General features: G+C 39.5%; 1 protein-coding gene across 1 annotated transcript in view; it reads right to left on the bottom strand.

Annotated features, from left to right (window-relative positions):
- The window catches only part of wdr11 (WD repeat domain 11), a 173494-nt gene that overhangs the window by 145853 nt on the left and 7940 nt on the right, over nt 1-19701 (bottom strand). The window contains 3 exon segments of the mRNA XM_079843546.1: nt 9391-9583; nt 11418-11591; nt 15221-15374. Coding sequence (XP_079699672.1) covers nt 9391-9583; nt 11418-11591; nt 15221-15374 — 521 coding nt within the window.

Raw genomic sequence — 19701 nt, 5'->3', positions numbered from 1 at the left:
CGCCACGTCACGCGGGCTCACCGATAGGCTGCTGCAGTTGCCAGCAGAGCAGCCAATAGCACGCTGGAATAGCCTGCTATGGTCTGCCAGGCTGCCGCACTGCGTTGACAATATTAGAAAATTAAGGATAATTTTGGGTCTTTCAGTAATCTCGAAGAAAGAAAACTTTCCCGATGCGTAAGGAACTTACGCAATACGAGAGAACCTCTCGTAAGAGAACTGCAAGTTCTTCTCCAGTGTAAATATTACGGATGGCGTCAATTTCAAACCAATTCGATCCCGATTCAGACCCTGACAATGTTAACAAACAAGAGGATCGTGCAGAACTGATTTCATGCACAGACTTTGCAAGGACGGATTTCACAGGATGTTTCAGAGTGGTATGTTTTTTGTAATTTTCTTATACATTATAGATAAGATGTTATCCATCATTTAATTGTGATATTTTTCGGAAAACTAAGGAAATTCAAACAGTAATCGGTCACAAAACCATGGCTAATTTTCCCAAGGAGCACTGAACCGTCTTACAAAAGCAAGAACTTACAAAACACTTACAGAAAACAATGATCATTGTAGTCCAAACAAACCATTTGTTGTGGTTCTTGAAAAGTAGATTCTGTTAAATAAAATATCTCCCTTTGGAGTGGACTTTGAACTTTATAACCTTGCAGATCTTTTTCATGCTCAAAAAGCAACATTACACAAATTAAAGTTGAAAAAGTGGTCAAAAGTTGCAAAGGCAATTGCTGCAGAAACATTTGTAAAGAGGACGGTTTGGAGAGCAGATAGGAAATGCAGTCGGAATTCAAACTCGGGTTGCCCAAGTGTTTGTCAGAGTTCTGCCCACAAGGCTATTGGCTTCAACAATTCATTATTAAATTCCTTACTAGTTCTTATTTAAATGGTGTAAAACAAGCATATACTGTTGTTCAAATTTAGGATTAGGAATTTTAACAAACCTAATCTCAAATGATGTGTCTTGTTAGCCTGGATGCCAGCCAAACTTAGCCCTGCCCACAACATTTGAGGTCGGGAAGTTCGGTCTGGACTTGATCAGTTGTGGAGCATCTGTGCTCAAACCAGAGCTGTTCGGACCAATCAAATCATCAGGGCGGGCTTTATACGATGATGGACTAATGATCAACAGTAATGTAATCATCACGTCACCAAAGAGCACTTGGGTTGAATTTGTTCTAATCCTAAACGGAGAACTTGTTCATATATGCGTTCACCTTTACCATTTCTCTCAGAAATGATGATGGTGTTGGTAAGTACTCCGTGTATCCTTAAATGCTTTTTACAACACCGGCAAAGATTGTGTATACTCATCTTCTTCTTCTACTTCTTCCAGCGTGTGTGCAGTTGAGTTCTGTTGACAACTATGCGTCGCTCAACATACATCACTAATGCTGCGTTCACACCAAACACGAATATGAGTCTGATGCTGCTCCATTGGGCTGTGATTATGTGGCGTGTTTCAACCGAACCAGGAAAGAAAATGCCTCTGCACTCAATTGGATAGACCTACAACCAATCAGAGCAGCGGAGTAATGCTGCGTTCACACCAAACGCGAATAGAGCGTCAAAATCGCATCTACTGCATCTAGTTGGGCGCTTGAACATTTTGAATCCATTTGCGAAGTGAAATAGACGCGCGTACAAGGCGCTCCAGGAGAAATATGTCATAAAACACCACTCTGCCTCTTTTCATTTTCATTTAAAATATATATTAAACATTAAAAGCCACACAAATTTGGTCCAGGCAATGCATTTCTGTGAATTTGCGTCTGACGCCCGAGTTGAAAAATTTGAACTTTGGCGTCTATTCGCGCCGCGTTAACCAATCAGAAGCCTGCTTGCTGCTGTCACGTGGTAAAGCGACATGATGAGAAACCCCACATAATTAAAAAATACTACTATTGTGCCACAAAATGTTGTTTTAAGACTTTTTCAGGTGAGAATGTAGTTGTTTAAAGCTCAAATCTGTGATTTATTTATAAAGAGAACGCCTATTTAAAAAAAAGTTGTGAGTTGTGAGATCCAGGCGATCATCGGGCGCTCAGCGCTCATTAACATCGGAGAGAGCAGCCTTTCCTCGGCCAGTCCTTCTGACGTCTGCCGCTGGCTCTGATGTCTCTGTAGTGGTTCGTTTTTTGTGGATCTAACGGGCGATCTTTGGTGTCATGAATCTATAATTTGTCGTTTGCCAAATTGTTTTGACTGAGGGTACAGAGAAGTTTCATAACTTTATTTTTTAAGGATATTTAAATATACATGCAGTGAAGATAATGTAGGCAGTGCATTGCCTGGACCAAATTGTGTGGCTTTTAATGTTTAATATATATTTTAAATGAAAATGAAAAGAGGCAGAGTGGTGTTTTATGACATATTTCTCCTGGAGCGCCTTGAACGCGCGTCTATTTCACTTCGCAAATGGATTCAAAATGTTCAAGCGCCCAACTAGATGCAGTAGATGCGATTTTGACGCTCTATTCGCGTTTGGTGTGAACGCAGCATTACTCCGCTGCTCTGATTGGTTGTAGGTCTATCCAATTGAGTGCAGAGGCATTTTCTTTCCTGGTTCGGTTGAAACACGCCACATAATCACAGCCCAATGGAGCAGCATCAGACTCATATTCTGACTAGAATCTGAGTATGACGACGTCAGGCTAGTATCCTGTTGCTACAACTTTTCAAAGTGACTTACGATAAATTTCCTAGTGATAAAATGGCCATTCTGATAGATTTACAAGAGTGAACCGAGCCATATCAAGAGATCAAGAGACTAGAAGGTTTTGACTTGGGCCAGTAGCAGACCACAGCACGTTGTTGCACAACACAAAAAAGTTTTGAAACACAAAAGAGGAAACGCATGATGAAAACACCACACTGCACTATGCATAACAAGAGGATTCTCTACACGCCAGAACGAGGGAGGAAAATGCTCATGAAAAACTAAATTATGAAACTGCTATTATGAGTGGACAATAAAATGATGAAAAAACTATGAACTATGACATGAGCCCTTTGAAATTCACTCTACTGTTGCGTCTGTTGCTCTCTCACAATTCATTTAATCTAAATTACTGGACTAATGGTGAACTAATGAGATCTGAAGGGGGCTTTCTTTTGGTTTAGAGGATGGAAATCAATTCTGGGAAAAAGCTGAATCAATCAGACTGCAGGAGGCAATGGGATGTGGGTTGGGGAAACCCGACTGCTAATAAGAAAGCAGTGAACAGGAGTGAGACGAGCCGCTCCACTAAGACCTCCTATCATTCAATCAGACGGTGAGAGACGCGATCGATGGAAAATAAAACCACATGAAAAACTCCCACTGACATCACAGAGCACAACAATGTGCACATAGATGGAAGGAGATCAGGAAGATGAATCAGGGGGAATCTAACAGACATACACAGTTTGACCGACTGAATGTCAGAGGACAGAGAGAGAGAGAGATCCATGGTCATCCCCCACGCTCACTGAAAATGAATGTGTCCTGGACACCAGCAGCTGCCTCACGTCTTCTGTCTAGCAGACAAACATGAAGGAGCATGAAAATAAAAGTGCGCCTGTGGCTGTATTATATGTTTAATTTTCATAAAATGTAATATTATAGGTAACACTTTATAATAACTGCATGCTCAATCATTTATAAACATTAATAGACATTAATAAGCAGTTTATAACTACAGCTACAGGGTTCACAAGAATTGCGTAATAGTCACGCTAGACATAGGCAGAAGTACCGGCCCGTGTTTACAAAGCGCACACGTGAAGACTAACACAAATGTCCTTTAGCAAATAAAGGTAAAGCAACGATGTCGGACGATTTTGCCGTTGAAGATGGAGTCTTTTTTGGTAAAGGGCGTTTGTATTAGTCCTCGCACGTATGCTTGGGGCGCTACTTCGGTCTACGTCTAGCGTGACCTTTCTGACGTGATTACGTAATCCGTGGTGTTGCAGAGCAGCCAAGATGAGTGATTTAGGTTAAAAAGTAAATACACTTTTTTTTTCTTTTTAAAGTCGGCATGAAGTCTAATTTTACAATTCGTATTTTTATATTTAACATTGTAGTGTTTACTATAACTGATTTATCTGTGCACTTCATTAATTTTAAAAAAATAATTTACCCTTATAATCTTTAATCAAATACGTTGACTTTCCCTCCCCCATCGAAATGACTTCTCTTCTCTCCCAGTCATGTGCTATGGCGAGAGGGCAGGGTTATCGTCCCCTGTCTCGTTTCTGCACCGCCTCTCAGAAACCCATCACTGATCGTAGCAATAGGTTGGTTAGGTGCATTTTTCTCGGTGTACACAATACCTTCTTCAGGAAGAACTTAATGCAAAAAGAGAGAAATATATGAGAAATAAAAGCTTTTTTTATGTAAAAATTACTCAATATAGTCGGACGAACAGCTTGTCGTGACGGCTCACACTTAGGAATGCAGCGTGTGTGAACGCTTAAGGCCAATTTATACTTCTGCGTCGAGTGCACGCAGAGGGTACGGCGTACCCTACGCATAGACGCGTTGGATACGCCGTACCCTACGCCGTAGCCTGACGCGCACCTCTCCAAAAATGTAACAACGCGTCAATTCTACGCGGACCGCAAGCGCTGTGATTGGTCTGCCAGAACCCTTCCCTCAGGTCAATAAATAAATAAAAAATCTGCGATAGGAGTGTGTGTGTGTGTGTGTCCAGAAATTGGATGATAGTTCCTTACGTCTGCTATAACACACTATTTTGCAGTCCAGCGATTCTTTATGGTAGTAAATAAATACATAGATCCGCTGAATATAGTTTATTTATTTTCTCATTAAAACCCAAGATGTTAATCAGTAATTGTATATCAAGAACAGGGACACATTAGGGTATATTTCGTGAATGAAGTCTCCGCAACAACAATCGCTTGCTGAGCCACCGCTGCTGAAAACAGCGGCCACGAGCTCCGCATGGTTTCACAAATGCATTCCAGCGCCAGATCGCCTTATTTAACTTTACTAATCAACTAGAGATGCTTAATTTGTATTAGATATAACAACTCAAGCTGCAAGAAAAGCCGCTCTCTCACTGCTGCTGATATGCCGACATGAATGTACAGATTCTACACATCAAGCTGCTTCTTCTTCGGCTGTTGTCTTGATTACACCAACATGCCCGAGGACACTGCTTTCTAGCGTCTGGATGTGGAATTGCACATTGACGCAGACAACAGCGCAGAAGTATAAATGCTCACGACGGCGTCGGCTACGCGCGTAGCCTTCGGCGTACACTACGGCGTACACTCGACGCAGAAGTATAAATGGGCCTTTACGTCGCACCCCCTTATAAGGGAGAGCTGAGAAAAAAGTTGTACAGAAATAAAGCCATAAAAGGCTTAAAATAAGTGAAATCTGTAGCATAAACCAGCAAAAAGTGAGGAAATAGGCTCAGTAAAATATGTAGAAAAGATTTAGACAAAATACATTTATTTAAGAGATAGATCGAGTTTCTCCACAACTGAGTGCAAACTGGCATTCAAATCTACCTCCATTTTGTTAGCAACGCCCAACTTCCAACAATCCAATTAATTCCCGAAAGACGAAATCAAGCCCCGCCCTACATTTTTTCTAATTTCAGAAGCCGTTTCACTCGGATATACGTCACAATAAGGAGAAAAAGACAATCTCAACTTCCGTTTCACGCCGGCTTTAAATGTCCGATGGTTTGTCTAGATCAGACCCTATTCCTCATCTGGGATCTTCAACCGTTGGTTGCCATTGAAGTCCTTTATGTGTAGAAAACTCCTGGAATGTTTTCCTGAAAAACTTAATTTCTTTTTGACTGAAGCAAGAAAGACATGAACATCTTGGATGAGGTGGGGGTGAGTAAAATATCAGGAAATTTTCATTTTGAAGTGAACTAATCCTTTAACATGTTTTCTTATTGTAATTCATGATTAATTGAGATATACATACTTCTTTTGAGCCGTAAGCGTACACAGGCGGATCAAGGGATACAGCGTTCGACGCATGCGCAGTTTTGAGCAATCTCTCGCCACGAGTTACAACTTAGACTGTAAAATAATATGGACGTAGTGTGCGTTACGTCACCCATAGGGATCTGAAGAGCAGTTTTGAAGCTTCAAAGACGGCCGTTGCCATCTTGGTAGCGGGCAAAGAGGCGGAACATGTGTGGAGCTGAGGTGACAAGATGACTAACAGACAGCAGACAAACGGCTATACACCTGTCACTCAAAGTGGCCACGCCCTTAATTATGCAGAACTTTAAGGCTTTATATAATGTAAACGAATGAAAAAAATTCACCCCCTCAGTCATTATGAAGGGCAAAATTAGCCGTATAGACCAAAAGCACAATTTGTACCAGACTCTAAACATGTGTTCTTCTGCTGTAAAGTTGGGCATTTTAACATGAGCTCAATGAGATTCTACTCCTTCTGGAGTCTGTCCCTAGTGGCCAGTCGATGAATTGCAGTTTAAGTCACTTCCATATTGGCTTCAAGAGAAACTGTGGGAGGTTGCCGCTCGGTTACAACCCATGTGAATGCAGCAAAAAAAATTATGCGCATGTGCGTTTACAAAAATCCGGCAGTGCGCGTACACACCCTTGCGTATGTGTAAAAAGTGAAGTATACTTTGGCCTATAGGTGTAGGTGTAGGGCAGTGGTCGGGAACCTATGGCTCGCCAGGTCTCTCACCCTTTACCAACAAATGATCGATAAAAAAATGTGACACATCAACAGAGATCTGCTCTCTGCAGTAAAAAGCAGCCAATTACAATTCCCTTGTTGCACGGCCTACCGAAGTTAATGAAAAGTTTATGATATTGATATTCCAGTTGTACCGGCCTCGCGTGTTCAGTGCTGTTCGTGAGTGTCACGAGTCTCGACAGCAATCAAACACTTACGTTTCTGTGGTAACAGCTCCTGCTTGTTTAAGCTAACCGAAAACCATTTTTAGAACAGCAGCGAAAATGTAAAAGTAGGCTATATAAACTTTAATATAGGCCTATCCTTTTATTGAAACTGGTGCTTTGCTGTGCAAAGAGACATTTCGAAAGATTTCACCCGCTGGTACTTTCGCTGTTGCCGCAGAGACCCTTGTGATTAATAAATGTGTCGTATTTATGATAATCCGTGCAGATTTCAGTTGACGAAAATAAATAAAAGCGTGATAAGTCACGAAAGACAACTGAATTACTGACAGGATGCTGTGCGACAAGCATAGTAGCCTTTGTCTTCGGCTGCGCGCCCAAACGGACAAATAAACACAGAAATATATCAAAATGCCAAGTCGAGTATTCACATAAACACAGTAGATGTAAGCACTGTGTGTGTTCACACACACGAAGAGGATTTATAACTCAACCTTACAGTGAAAACCCTGCAAAATTAATTCCATATTGCAACTTATTTATTGTTTGCTGCACATTTGTTTGTTTTTAGTTATGGACCTAATAATTACTACTGTTGAAATTGTATTGAAAAAAGCATGTTCTGTAATAACAATAATTTTATATTATTTTTTTTTACTGTGGCTCTTTTGGAAAATGCATTAACCAAAAATAAAAAAAATGGCTCTTTGATCAAAAAAGGTTCCCGACCCCTGGTGTAGGGATTGGCTTTAGGGAAAGGGACAAGCAATGTCCCAATAAGGCAGCATTCCTTAAAGATTTTAATGTACAGTTGCAAGAATAAGTATGTGAACCCCTTGCAGAGTCTATGAAAATGTAAATAATTTAACAAAATAAGAGATATCATACAAAAATCATACCGTCACTGCTGGAGAGGGTTCAAATATGCAAAAGATTCTGGAAAATTTAAGAATTTTTGGGAGCTGGAGGATTTTTCTGAAGAACGTTGGGCAGTTTAACTGATCAGGACAAACAAGAGACTCAAGAATAACCATCACAAAACACACACACACAGCCGTGGATCATCAGGGAACGACACACAGGATTAAGAATCAATGGTTCATAAACTATTGAACAGATCATTTTTATAAATTCAGCTATTTTTGTGTCTTGTGGACTGTATGTAAACATCTTTTATGTAAAATATCTTATTTAGGACAGCATAAAACATCAAACAAATAAAAAAGCATTTTGATCCCTCTTATTTTGTTAAAATTATTCACAGATTCTGCAAGGGGTTCACATAATTTTTCTTGCAACTGTAGATAATCATATATACTGAACATGTTGTTATTATTACATACTGTTTTATAATATACTATGGTGTAAATAGTATCTGCCACTATTTGCACCAAGTCTAAATTGCATGTAACTATTTACACTGCAATTAAAATACTAGGTTACACTTTATTTTAAGGTGTCCGTGTGACAGTGTAATTCAGTACTTAAGGCCTGTACACACCGGGACGAATATCGCGCGCGCTTATCGCCAGCGTTTTTCGTGCCGTTTTTCGGCGCGTCTTGAGTGTTCACACCCAAGCGATTTTCACTGGCGCTGCGCAGAGTGAACGTGCACATTCAGTCGATGCGCTCCCGGTACACAAGGTGGTGCTGCGGCACTTTAAGCCTCTGACACTCGCTTGTCACACAGAAGAAGAGGAGAGAGAGTATTTACGTGCTTGCCAAAACCATAGACATATTATGTGTATGGACAAAACCATTCACACACTTTTTGCTAACTGGCAAGCAGCATTAGCAGTTCATCTTCTTCTTTGTCTACTTACTACTTCTTCGTCGTATCAATGTGTGCTCGGCAAGACTGTTTTGTGCTTGAGCGCCACCAAGTCGAGTTTTACTGTCACTTCAGCAGCTCCAGGCACGTGAACAAAAGCGCCGATCTCATTGGTCGGACAGTTTTTTAACGCGCCGCGTCAAAATAAAAAAACGAACCCGAGGCGTTTTTTTAAAAATGACGCTTTTACGCCTGCCGTTTTGCGCGTCGGTGTGAACACTCACATTGGCGCCCATTGTTTAGTCCCGAGGCGTTAAACGTCGGCGATAAACGCGTGCAAAAATCGTCCCGGTGTGAACAGGCCTTTACTAGTGTTAGGATTGGGGTTTGGTTTAGGGTTAGTTGCATGTAATTATGCATAATTTATAGTTATTAATACAGTAACTACATGTAACATGTAACAATGACACTGGAAAAGTAAGTGTTACCAAATACTGCTATTTTCAAAGTGTAAATAGCCACTGCCTATTAACATACTGTTAAATAGGTAGGCAAGGGTCCTGAGCTATTTTTCAGCCTCATTCTCACCCAGCTTAAAAACAAAGGTCAAACATGCTTCTAATGCCAAACACTTACTCAAGACAAATGAGTACCTGGAAATACTCAACACTCTCTTCGCATCTTCTTTCAAATTGTCATTCAGTTATTCACTAGGTGCTGCTCAGAATCCTACTCACGTGGGTTTCTCATTGGTGATGAGCACTTTGACCTTATTGAGGGCTTTTTTGGCACCGGTGGGTTGAGCCGCAGCAGGTTTGCTGTGGGCGGGACTGGAATGAGGACTGGCGATATAAACCTTCTTGCCTCCACTGCCCGGCGGTTTAGAGTGTGAGAAGTCTGTGATGAACACTATACCCTCACTGGTCAGCACTATGACACAGGCAGGAAGGAATAAATGGCAGATGTTAGAGAGACAGTTTGGCAAATGGATAGTTACTTCACTAAACTATAATAAACCGTATTATGCACCATTCACACCAAGAACGATAACTATTAAGATGATATAGTTCTGTTTATTCTGAGCATGTGCTTTTCTGGCACTTTAAATGCTCGAGCTTGATACAGCAGGATGGATTCTGATTGGCTGTCATCAGCTGGATAAAATCGCTCTGAAAGTAATTCCAATGATATTGTTTCTCTGTGCCGTTATCGTTATAGCTGTGGTGTAAAACTCTGCTATTCTGTAACATTGAGAACAATTTATAGAAATATATCTTTATCGCTACCTCTATAGTAATCGTCCTTGGTGTGAACGGGCCTTAATTAATTTTATTCAGGATGTCAATACCAAACACAGATACTACAACCAATATTTTAGCAATGTTGAAAGGTTCAGTAAAGTTATTCCTATGTACAACATTGTATTGAGTGAGAAATATCAATAGAATTAATTAGCAAATTTAATTAACTTTCCTGCAATGTCATCCCCCTAATATAATATTGTGAAGTCATTAATTGTTTATGTTTGATTTTTTTTTCCCATTACAACAAAGTGTCTAAAGCCAGGTGCACACGGTTGTTATGTTTGTTCCTTGTCAGACTGTAGGAACATGTAAGCCATGTCACACTGTGGGATCATGCATAGCCAGCAATGACATTTCCTCTCTCAAGATCCATTAATGTACTAAAAACATATTTAAATCAGTCCATGTGAGTACAGTGGTTCAATATTAATATTATAAATATTTTTGGTGCGCCAAGAAAAAACGAAATAATGACTTCTATAGTGATAACCGATTTCAAAACACTGCTTCATGAAGTGTAATTGTGAATTATATAAATTGTGAAGCTTCGGAGCGTATCGAATCAGTGTTGAATCATGATTTGGATCATGTGTCAAACTGCCAAAATGCTGAAATCACGTGACTTTGGCTGCGGATTCGATTTTGCCGCACCAAAAAAATTCTTGTCGCTTTATAATATTAATATTGAACCACTGTACTCACATGAACTGATTTAAATATGTTTTTAGTACATTAATGGATCTTGAGAGAGTCATTGCTGGCTATGCAGGCCTCACTGAGCCATCGGATTTCAACACAAATATCTTCTTTCACAGGTCTTAGGGGTGTGGAACGGCATGAGGGTGAGGAATACATTACATTATTTTCATTTTGGGGTGAACTAACTCTTTAATGTCAGACTGTACAATAGTCAAGGCACGCTAAAAATGGACGCACGCAAGAAAACTCGTCCTGAGTTTTATATCATCAATCAGTGATGGTTTCGGTGACAGTGAGCTGCATTACAAGCAAGACTGAAATGGTGGCTACAAAGAAATCTCTAGCGCTCATTTTGGTCATGATTTGTCTTAAAAAACTATGACAATTTGACAGTCGTTGTAGGAGAAGTCACACTGCAGGATTGTGGGCCAAATCTTCTGACACTGCCAGAATTTCGTCTGAGGTCAAATTTGATCGCAACGGTCATTAAACGGCTGTCGGTGAACATGTCAAAGTAACGATCAAAGACTTCAGATTTTAGCCTAGGATCAGAGGATTCTTTTAGGATTTGTAAAATTTGTCTCAGACGGCCAAATCGTGGCCAAAATCGCAAAGTGTGCACCCGGCTTAAGCTGTGTGAATCAGTTTGAACAAACAAAGAGAAAGAAAATGTAGTTTGCAATTCGAACATCACTAATAACGTCTACGCAACTGCCTCTATGCATCACCAATTACTATTATAAATGTGAAAGAATACACACATGCCAGATTGGAGGGCTCAAAGGGGTCAAAGGAGAAAGACAGGATGTTCTCAGCATAGCTCTTCTTCCACAGCTTGGTGCCAGTGTCGCCGTTCCACAGAACAATATAGTTGGGAGGATGGACAGCCAGAAGAAGATCGCGTGAAGCATCCTGAGCCCACAGCCAGTCCATATCTGATGCAGGATTCACAATTGAGGAGAGATTTCATTCATTCATTCATTTTCTGGAAGTTTCAGAGTGAAACTCACAAAGCTTTTCAAGGGCATGTGAGGGTCAAAATAAACAAAGAAATTCTATTATGCTTACAAATCTGGTACTAATTCTCATCATGGTAATGCAAAAAAATATATATATTATATACGTATATATACACTTCCTTTAACATATTACTTATGCAAAAATGCACTGCCCGGCCAAAAAAAGTCGCTGTTTGGATTTAAATTGGCAAATGCTTAAGAGTCTATAATTGGATCCTTATTGCAGTGATTATTATGTTTCTAGCATGTTATATGTTTGGCAACAGTTCTTCTAACCCTGACTGATGGAGTGTGTAGCTTTTCATTTCTAAAACAACCATGTAGGAAGACACGTCATGGCCATATTCCAGGATGACAATGTTAAGATTCATCAGCTCAAACTGTGGAAGAATGGTTGGGAGGGAGCATGAAGCAATAACATCACAGCATTTATTTCCATCAAGAGGTGCATTCATTTTTGGTCCAGATCTTGTATTGCCAATGCAAGAGTCCAGCACTCTGTAAAGTCTCCTCCAGCACATCCCAAAGACTTTCAATGAATTTAAGTTCATGTGTGAAAATTATCCTTCATGCTCCCTCCCAACCATTCTTCCACAGTTTGAGCTGATGAATCTTGACATTGTCATCCTGGAATATGGCCATGATGTATCTTCCTACATGGTTGTTTAAGAAATGAAAAGCAACACACTCCATCAGTTAGGGTTAGAAGAACTGTTGCCAAACATAAAACATGCTAGAAACACAAAAAACACTGCAATCCAATCATAGACTCTTAAGCATTTGCCAATTTAAATCCAAACAGCGAATAGTTTTTTTGGCCTGGCTGTGTATAATTGTATTAGAGTAATGTTTGATGTAATTACAATAATAAGCATTTAATGAACAATCGCACGAGAATGTAAATCATGGCTTATTAAAAATAAAATCCATTATGGTGATGAGAATTTGGGTTGAACGTGGTTAATTCTTAATTAAAATAATGTCACAATGCAAAACATCTAAATGGATTGTAATAAGAATCAGAAAAGTATGTAAATAAATAAGGAAAAAGTAATTATTTTTTTAAAAAAACTGTCTTTGTGTAACTAGTTTCTTCCTCCAAAGATTCATAACTGATAGTTATGATAGTTAAACAGACGCATACATTTGATAGATACATTTATCAGATGAAGTTCATGAGATAAATTCACAAATTTGACTGGTAATCAATAGAAATATCAACCAATGTAATAAAATCATACATGATTAATATATACCATATGGACAAATGTATTGGGACACCTGACCAACGGGGACTTTAATGACATAGATAGCATTCTAGCTACAGCTTGCATTCTCTTCTGGGAAGGCTTTGCATAAGGTTTTGAAGAGTTTCTGTGGGACTTTATGCCCTTTCATCCAGTAGGGCGCCAAACTTTACAGTTGGCACAATGCAGTCAAGCAAGTAATGTGTTCCTGGCACCTGCCAAACCCAGACTGCCAAAAAGAGAAGTGTGATTTGTCACTCCACTGAGCACGTCTCCACTGTCTCTGAGTCCAGGGGTGGCATGTTTTACACCACTCCATCAGACACGGTGATGTGAGGATTGCGTGAAGCTGCTTGGCCATGGAAACCCACTCCGTGACGCTCCCGCCTCACAGTTTTTTCTGCTCATATTAATGCCAGTGGAAGTTTGGAACTCTTCAGCTGTGGAATCAGCAGAGCGTTGGCGACTTTTACGCACCATGCGCCTCAGCACTCAGTGACCGGCTCGCTCTGTGACTTTACGTGGTCTTCTGCTGCTGTTCCTAAACGCTTCCACTTTCCAATAATACCGCTTACAGTTGACCGTGGAATATCTAGCAGCAGGGGCGCAACTACCCAGTGCCAGAGGGGTATGCAGCAACCATTTTGGTGCCCCCCAAATAACAAATAGGCTAGTTATTAATAGGCTAATAACAAACACAAAAATAAACATTCGTTTGAAAGTAATTAAAGAGGAAATTATGAGTTAAGCAATATCATACGAGCAAGAGTGCTATTTTCCAGAGTAGCCTATATCAGCACGATTGCAAAATGCAATATTAATTTTATACAATAGTTCAATAAACAACAAGTTGTCATTTTTTACAGTTTTGCTCTATTTTTCCAACAAAAATAGAAACAAAGTATAGGTGAATAATTCACCATTTTTGAACAGTCGGTTAGAACGAATTAGTTTCTAGAATCCACTCACGCCGCCAAATATACTGGCAGTTTATAGTTTCATAGGCCTGGAATAATTTCATATTTCTATAATTAAAATATTATATTTAGAACATAAATCTAAAAATCTCATTACATTATTTAGGCAATTGTACAGTGTAAGTGGATTTTGATAAATGACCCCACTTTATATTAGGTGGCCTTAAGTACTATGTACTTACATCAAAAAATAGGTACAATGTACTTACTGTGTTCAAATTGTATTGCAAAACACTTTTTCTGATATTGAGGTGGAATTAGGTAGGTAGGGTTAGGGACACATATGTTGGTATGGGTAAGTTTAAGGGTAGGGTTAGGTGTAAGGGAAGTGTCAACTGTGTAATTACAAATGTAACTACAGAAATGAATTACAGATGTACTTACATGCAGGTATTATTAAAAATGTAAGTACAATGTAAAAACATGCATGTACACAATAAGTGCATTGTATCAAATGCTTAATTAAAATGTTAGTACATAATAGTTAAGGCCACCTAATATAAAGTGGCTCCTGATAAATGATGAGATGGATTTTGTTGATACTGATTTCATTTAATTCTATAACAGCCATAGTGCATCGTGGTAAATAGTGTAATGACTTTTGGCAAGTTTGCACTGCCTGTTTGGTTTACCTGTTTAGCCTACACGTTAATAGGACGCGCGTTTTGCTGTCAAATCGCATGCTTTTGACGTGTTAATGCGCAATCAGACGCCCACCCAAGCGTATATGAACACTTTGGCTTGCCACCGGCGCCAGGCGCGCCCATTCGCGATATTCCATTATTATCCAAAATTCTATTATGGAATCTTATGAGGGCGCCTACTCTAGCCTGTTAGTCCTCTAAAATGTTATATAATATTGAGGAAATACAGAAATTATTTAGAAACGCACAACAGCAGCTACATATAGAAAATACCACAAAAAAAAAAAAAATGTTTTTCATACCATCGCTTTGGCGCCCCTATGCGCCGCATATAGCGCATACCCACTTTTTGCGCCACTGTCTAGACTAGCAGGGATGAATTTTCATGAACCGACTTCTTGCAAAGGTGGCATCCTATCACAGTATCACACTTGAACTCACCGAGCTCTTCAGAACGACCAATTTTTGTTACAAATGTTTGTAAATGCAGACTGCCTGGCTAGGTGCTTGATTTTATACACTGTGGCACTGAATTCAATAATTAAGTGGTGTGTCCCAATACTTTTGTCCATAGTGTATATTAAATATGCCATACATCATCTGTTTTTCCCCATTTCTTGGTAAACCAGCGCAGAGATGGTTTATTTTAAGATGAGCTTATTAAAAAGGGTTCTTACCCTGAATAGGTTTGGCGTGTTCCTGGATCTCACAGTGTGCCATCCCACTCACCACATCCCAGACAATGATCTTCCCGGCCGCATCCGCAGATGCCAGGCGAAGAGAGTATGGTGAGCTGAGACTGTGGTGGTAGTTCTCTCTGGACCATTTTACCTAATGCAGTAAAAACAGGACACAACAACAAAACTAAGCTTTTCCATTTGTACATTCTGATGTGGTTGCAGTGGTTGTATACATGTTGCTAAACATTTGGTCCAGTCAAAAGAGCCCACACCTAAAACAGCCTTTCTACCATCTCCGACAAGTGACAGACCAGAATTTTCAATGTAGAGTAGATGGGCTGTCAAATGATTAATCGCGATTAAATCGCATCAAAAATAAAACGTTTTGTTTGCATAACTTACCTGTAATTATAGCCTTAAAAGCAACATTTTAACAATTACATGAACGGTGTTACTTTTTCACAAGGGCAAGTACAATCAAGAGCTTTAAAGCCTGAGCGTTCCTGAATTATTAACCAAACAAGTTAAAAAATTTAAACATGGTTTTTCCCATGTGTATTCTAATGTTAACCGATATAAAAAACCCATTGCGCTTCACCGCAGCGCATACTAATAAAATTAACACCCACCAAGCGACAAATACGAGTAAAAATCAGCGTTTCCATCAATATCAATGTTGCTTCACGTATTACACATTTATGAATTTATCCACCTTATTTTTAACGTAAGAGTGGGCGCAGACATTTGTAACTTTAATGTGCCAGGCTTCCGACTTCCAGTTATTTTTAGCTTTACAAAACAACTTAACATTGCAAACTGTTATTCCTTATCATATTATTTTAATGTATTGTCGTAATCTTAAACACACTGATTTGTAGCGCAAATAGTTTGTTATTCTACTAGTTATTTTCCAATAAATGGATCAGAAGTTTTGCACAGAAAATATTTTACTTCCACATTGCAAAATTAAGTGGATAGGCCTGCATTGTTGCAGCTATGGTGGTGGTCACATGGCCTTAAAGATTAAAGCACACAGCGGGGATGGAAAACAAAGTCGGAGAGCAGGGCTCCCTACTGCTGGTAAATGCAGGCTATAACTCATGAGTCAAGCAGCCGGCGGCCACACAGACCCGCTTAAATAAACTACAGCTACTCAGGCAGCCCCGCAACACTAAAACATGCAGTAAAGTGACCACCCTGCTGCTGTCTCCAATGCCAGAATTATTTTAGTGTGTGCAATACCGATAATCAAATGATCACTGAGCATGTTTTTTTTTTAATTCTGTTTATGTTGAATTATGACTACATTCACTTGAGTGTTTTTTGTATAATGGAGTCAGCTGTGCCATCCGATCCCGAAATTCAGTTCTCTTTCATGGCATATTGTGCTTGAATGGTCAAATACACACACACACAAATACATCAAAATGGCCATTGTGTGGAGTATTCACATGAAACACAGCTGGTTATGTTTTGAAAGTCAGCATGAAGCAGAAGTTGCAATATTCTTTTCTTCCCCATTGTGACAATTTCTTTCCTATCCAGAACCAGCGGGGAAAAGTTATGAATTTAGTATTTTTTGTGTCATTACACATGCTAGACAATAGACATGCATGGGCAAAAACAATGGGATTTCTTTTTTTTTCTTAAATCACCAATCAATGTTTAGGTCTCAGGATTTTTTTCCCCAAACTTATCAACTATGTTATTAAAGCTATAACAGATTGATATGATTTATAATTTTGCTTTATGCAATATGTGTGTAAAATGCCCATAAGTGGGTTTTCCCATTATATACAATGTCTCTATACATTGTACACTTACCTAAAAGATTATTAGGAACACATACTAATACTGTGTTTGACCCCCTTTCGCCTTCAGAACTGCCTTAATTCTACGTGGCATTGATTCAACAAGGTGCTGAAAGCATTCTTTAGAAATGTTGGCCCATATTGATAGGAGAGCATCTTGCAGTTGATGGAGATTTGTGGGATGCACATCCAGGGCACGAAGCTCCCGTTCCACCACATCCCAAAGATGCTATTGGGTTGAGATCTGGTGACTGTGGGGGCCATTTTAGTTCAGTGAACTCATTGTCATGTTCAAGAAACCAATTTGAAATGATTGGAGCTTTGTGACGGTGCATTATCCTGCTGGAAGTAGCCATCAGAGGATGGGGACATGGTGGTCATAAAGAGATGGACATGGTCAGAAACAATGCTCAGGTAGGCCGTGGCATTTAAACCATGCCCAATTGGCACTAAGGGGCCTAAAGTGTGCCAAGAAAACATCCCCCACACCATTACACCACCACCACCAGCCTACACAGTCAAGTCAAGTCAAGTCAACTTTATTTACATAGCGCTTTTAACAATGTAGATTGTTTCAAAGCAGCTTTACAGTGTTAAACAGGAAAATAATGCAGCATAATTTTATTCAGCTGTATAGCCATTCTGGAAAAATTTCAAGTATCATACAGTGACAGTGTGGGCTTTAGATCAATAATTTGATCAGTAATTTAGTTTAAATGGTTAATTTAGTTTATTATTTAGATGTATTTCGATGTTTAGTTGATAAGTGGTAATAAGGAATGATGGATCCATGTTCTCATTCTGTTTATGCCAAATTCTGACTCTACCATCTGAATGTCTCAGTAGAAATCGAGACTCATCAGACCAGGCAACATTTTTCCAGTCTTCAACTGTCCAATTTTGGTGAGCTCGTGCAAATTGTAGCCTCTTTTTCCTATTTGTAGTGGAGATGAGTGGTACCCGGTGGGGTCTTCTGCTGTTGTAGCCCATCCGCCTCAAGGTTGTGCGTGTTGTGGCTTCACAAATGCTTTGCTGCATACCTCGGTTGTAACGAGTGGTTATTTCAGTCAAAGTTGCTCTTCTATCAGCTTGAATCAGTCGGCCCATTCTCCTCTGACCTCTAGCATCAACAAGGCATTTTCTCCCACAGGACTGCCGCATACTGGATGTCTTTCCCTTTTCACACCATTCTTTGTAAACCCTAGAAATGGTTGTGCGTGAAAATCCCAGTAACTGAGCAGATTGTGAAATACTCAGACCGGCCCGTCCGGCACCAACAACCATGCCACGCTCAAAATTGCTTAAATCACCTTTCTTTCCCATTCTGACATTCAGTTTGGAGTTCAGGGCCCGTATTCATAAAGATTCTAAGAGTCCTTTCAGAAAACTCCTAATTTAGTTTAAAAACTTTTACGTAGGAGTCTTAGCTTAAGAGCTATTCGGGACCGATCTGAGAGCAACTCTGAGCAAGGAAAATACAAAAACTTTTATCTTAGTGAAGAGGCGGGGCTGACCCCGTTGCTATGTATGACACAGTCTTTTGAAGACTGTGATTGGTTGGTTGTCCAAAAAGGGGAAAAAAGGAGCGCTTTTAAGTATAGGGTCTATTCTAAGCCTTCACTTTGAAATCACAAATTGTCCTATTTTACCGTTCTCTCTCTCACTCACACACACACACACACACACACACACACACACACACACACACACACACACACACACACATTATGTATATAAATCCTTTTATTATTTACCATGCTGTTAATTTCCTATAAGGTATTTGATTGGCTTAGAATTATAAACATTGTTCCACTCTTTCCAATTACACTGACTGATTGGTGGCATGTCTATTTAATTGGTGGTTTGAAAGTTGGGTTTAATGCAACAAACATGATCCCTGCACGATCTAATCTATAGCGTCTTATTAAGTCACTGTCATCCATTGTCTGCAACACATTTCTTCTCCCTCTTCGTCTTTCTGCCATTTTCTCCGCTACTAAAGAAACTCTTAAGCCTCTTAAAAGTCCTCGTCAGTGCTCCTAACAAATTTGACCTTAAGACCTCTTTTAAGGGTTAAGATCCTTTCTGAATTACTTTTTTCTTTACTAGGATTTTTTAGTTGATTTTAAGAGTAAACGCCCACATTTCCCTAAGAATTTTCTTAGAATTTTGTCACTAGGAGCTACTCTTTGCATTAAGATTCTTTATGAATACGGGCCCAGGAGATTGTCTTGACCAGGACCACACCCCTAAATGCATTGAAGCAACTGCCATGTGATTGGTTGATTAGATAATTGCATTAATGAGAAATTGAACAGGTGTTCCTAATAATCCTTTAGGTGAGAATCTAATTTGCATAAAAATCTGTTTTTGGTGAAAAAAGAAGTGTAATAATGGGAGGAGTAATTGGCAACATTTTCATAGTAATACCTAATATTTCATAGGAGCATTGATATGTCATTTCTTTCCCTATTCACTTGTGTCTCCCAGCATGCCTGATAAACATGATTTATGTTCTGGCGTCTCTACAGTGGTAATGAATGAAATCAATGGGTCTCATTCACCAAGCATGCGCGCGCACAAATTTGTGCGTGAAATGTGCGTACAAACAATTTTAAGAACAAATCACAATTCACCAAAGATTTGGCAATACATTTTTTTTCCAAA

This window comes from Gobio gobio, assembly GCF_949357685.1.
Source record: "Gobio gobio genome assembly, chromosome: 18".
In the NCBI taxonomy this organism is placed as follows: Eukaryota; Metazoa; Chordata; class Actinopteri; order Cypriniformes; family Gobionidae; genus Gobio; species Gobio gobio.
This window is presented reverse-complemented; position numbering and strand designations above follow the sequence as displayed.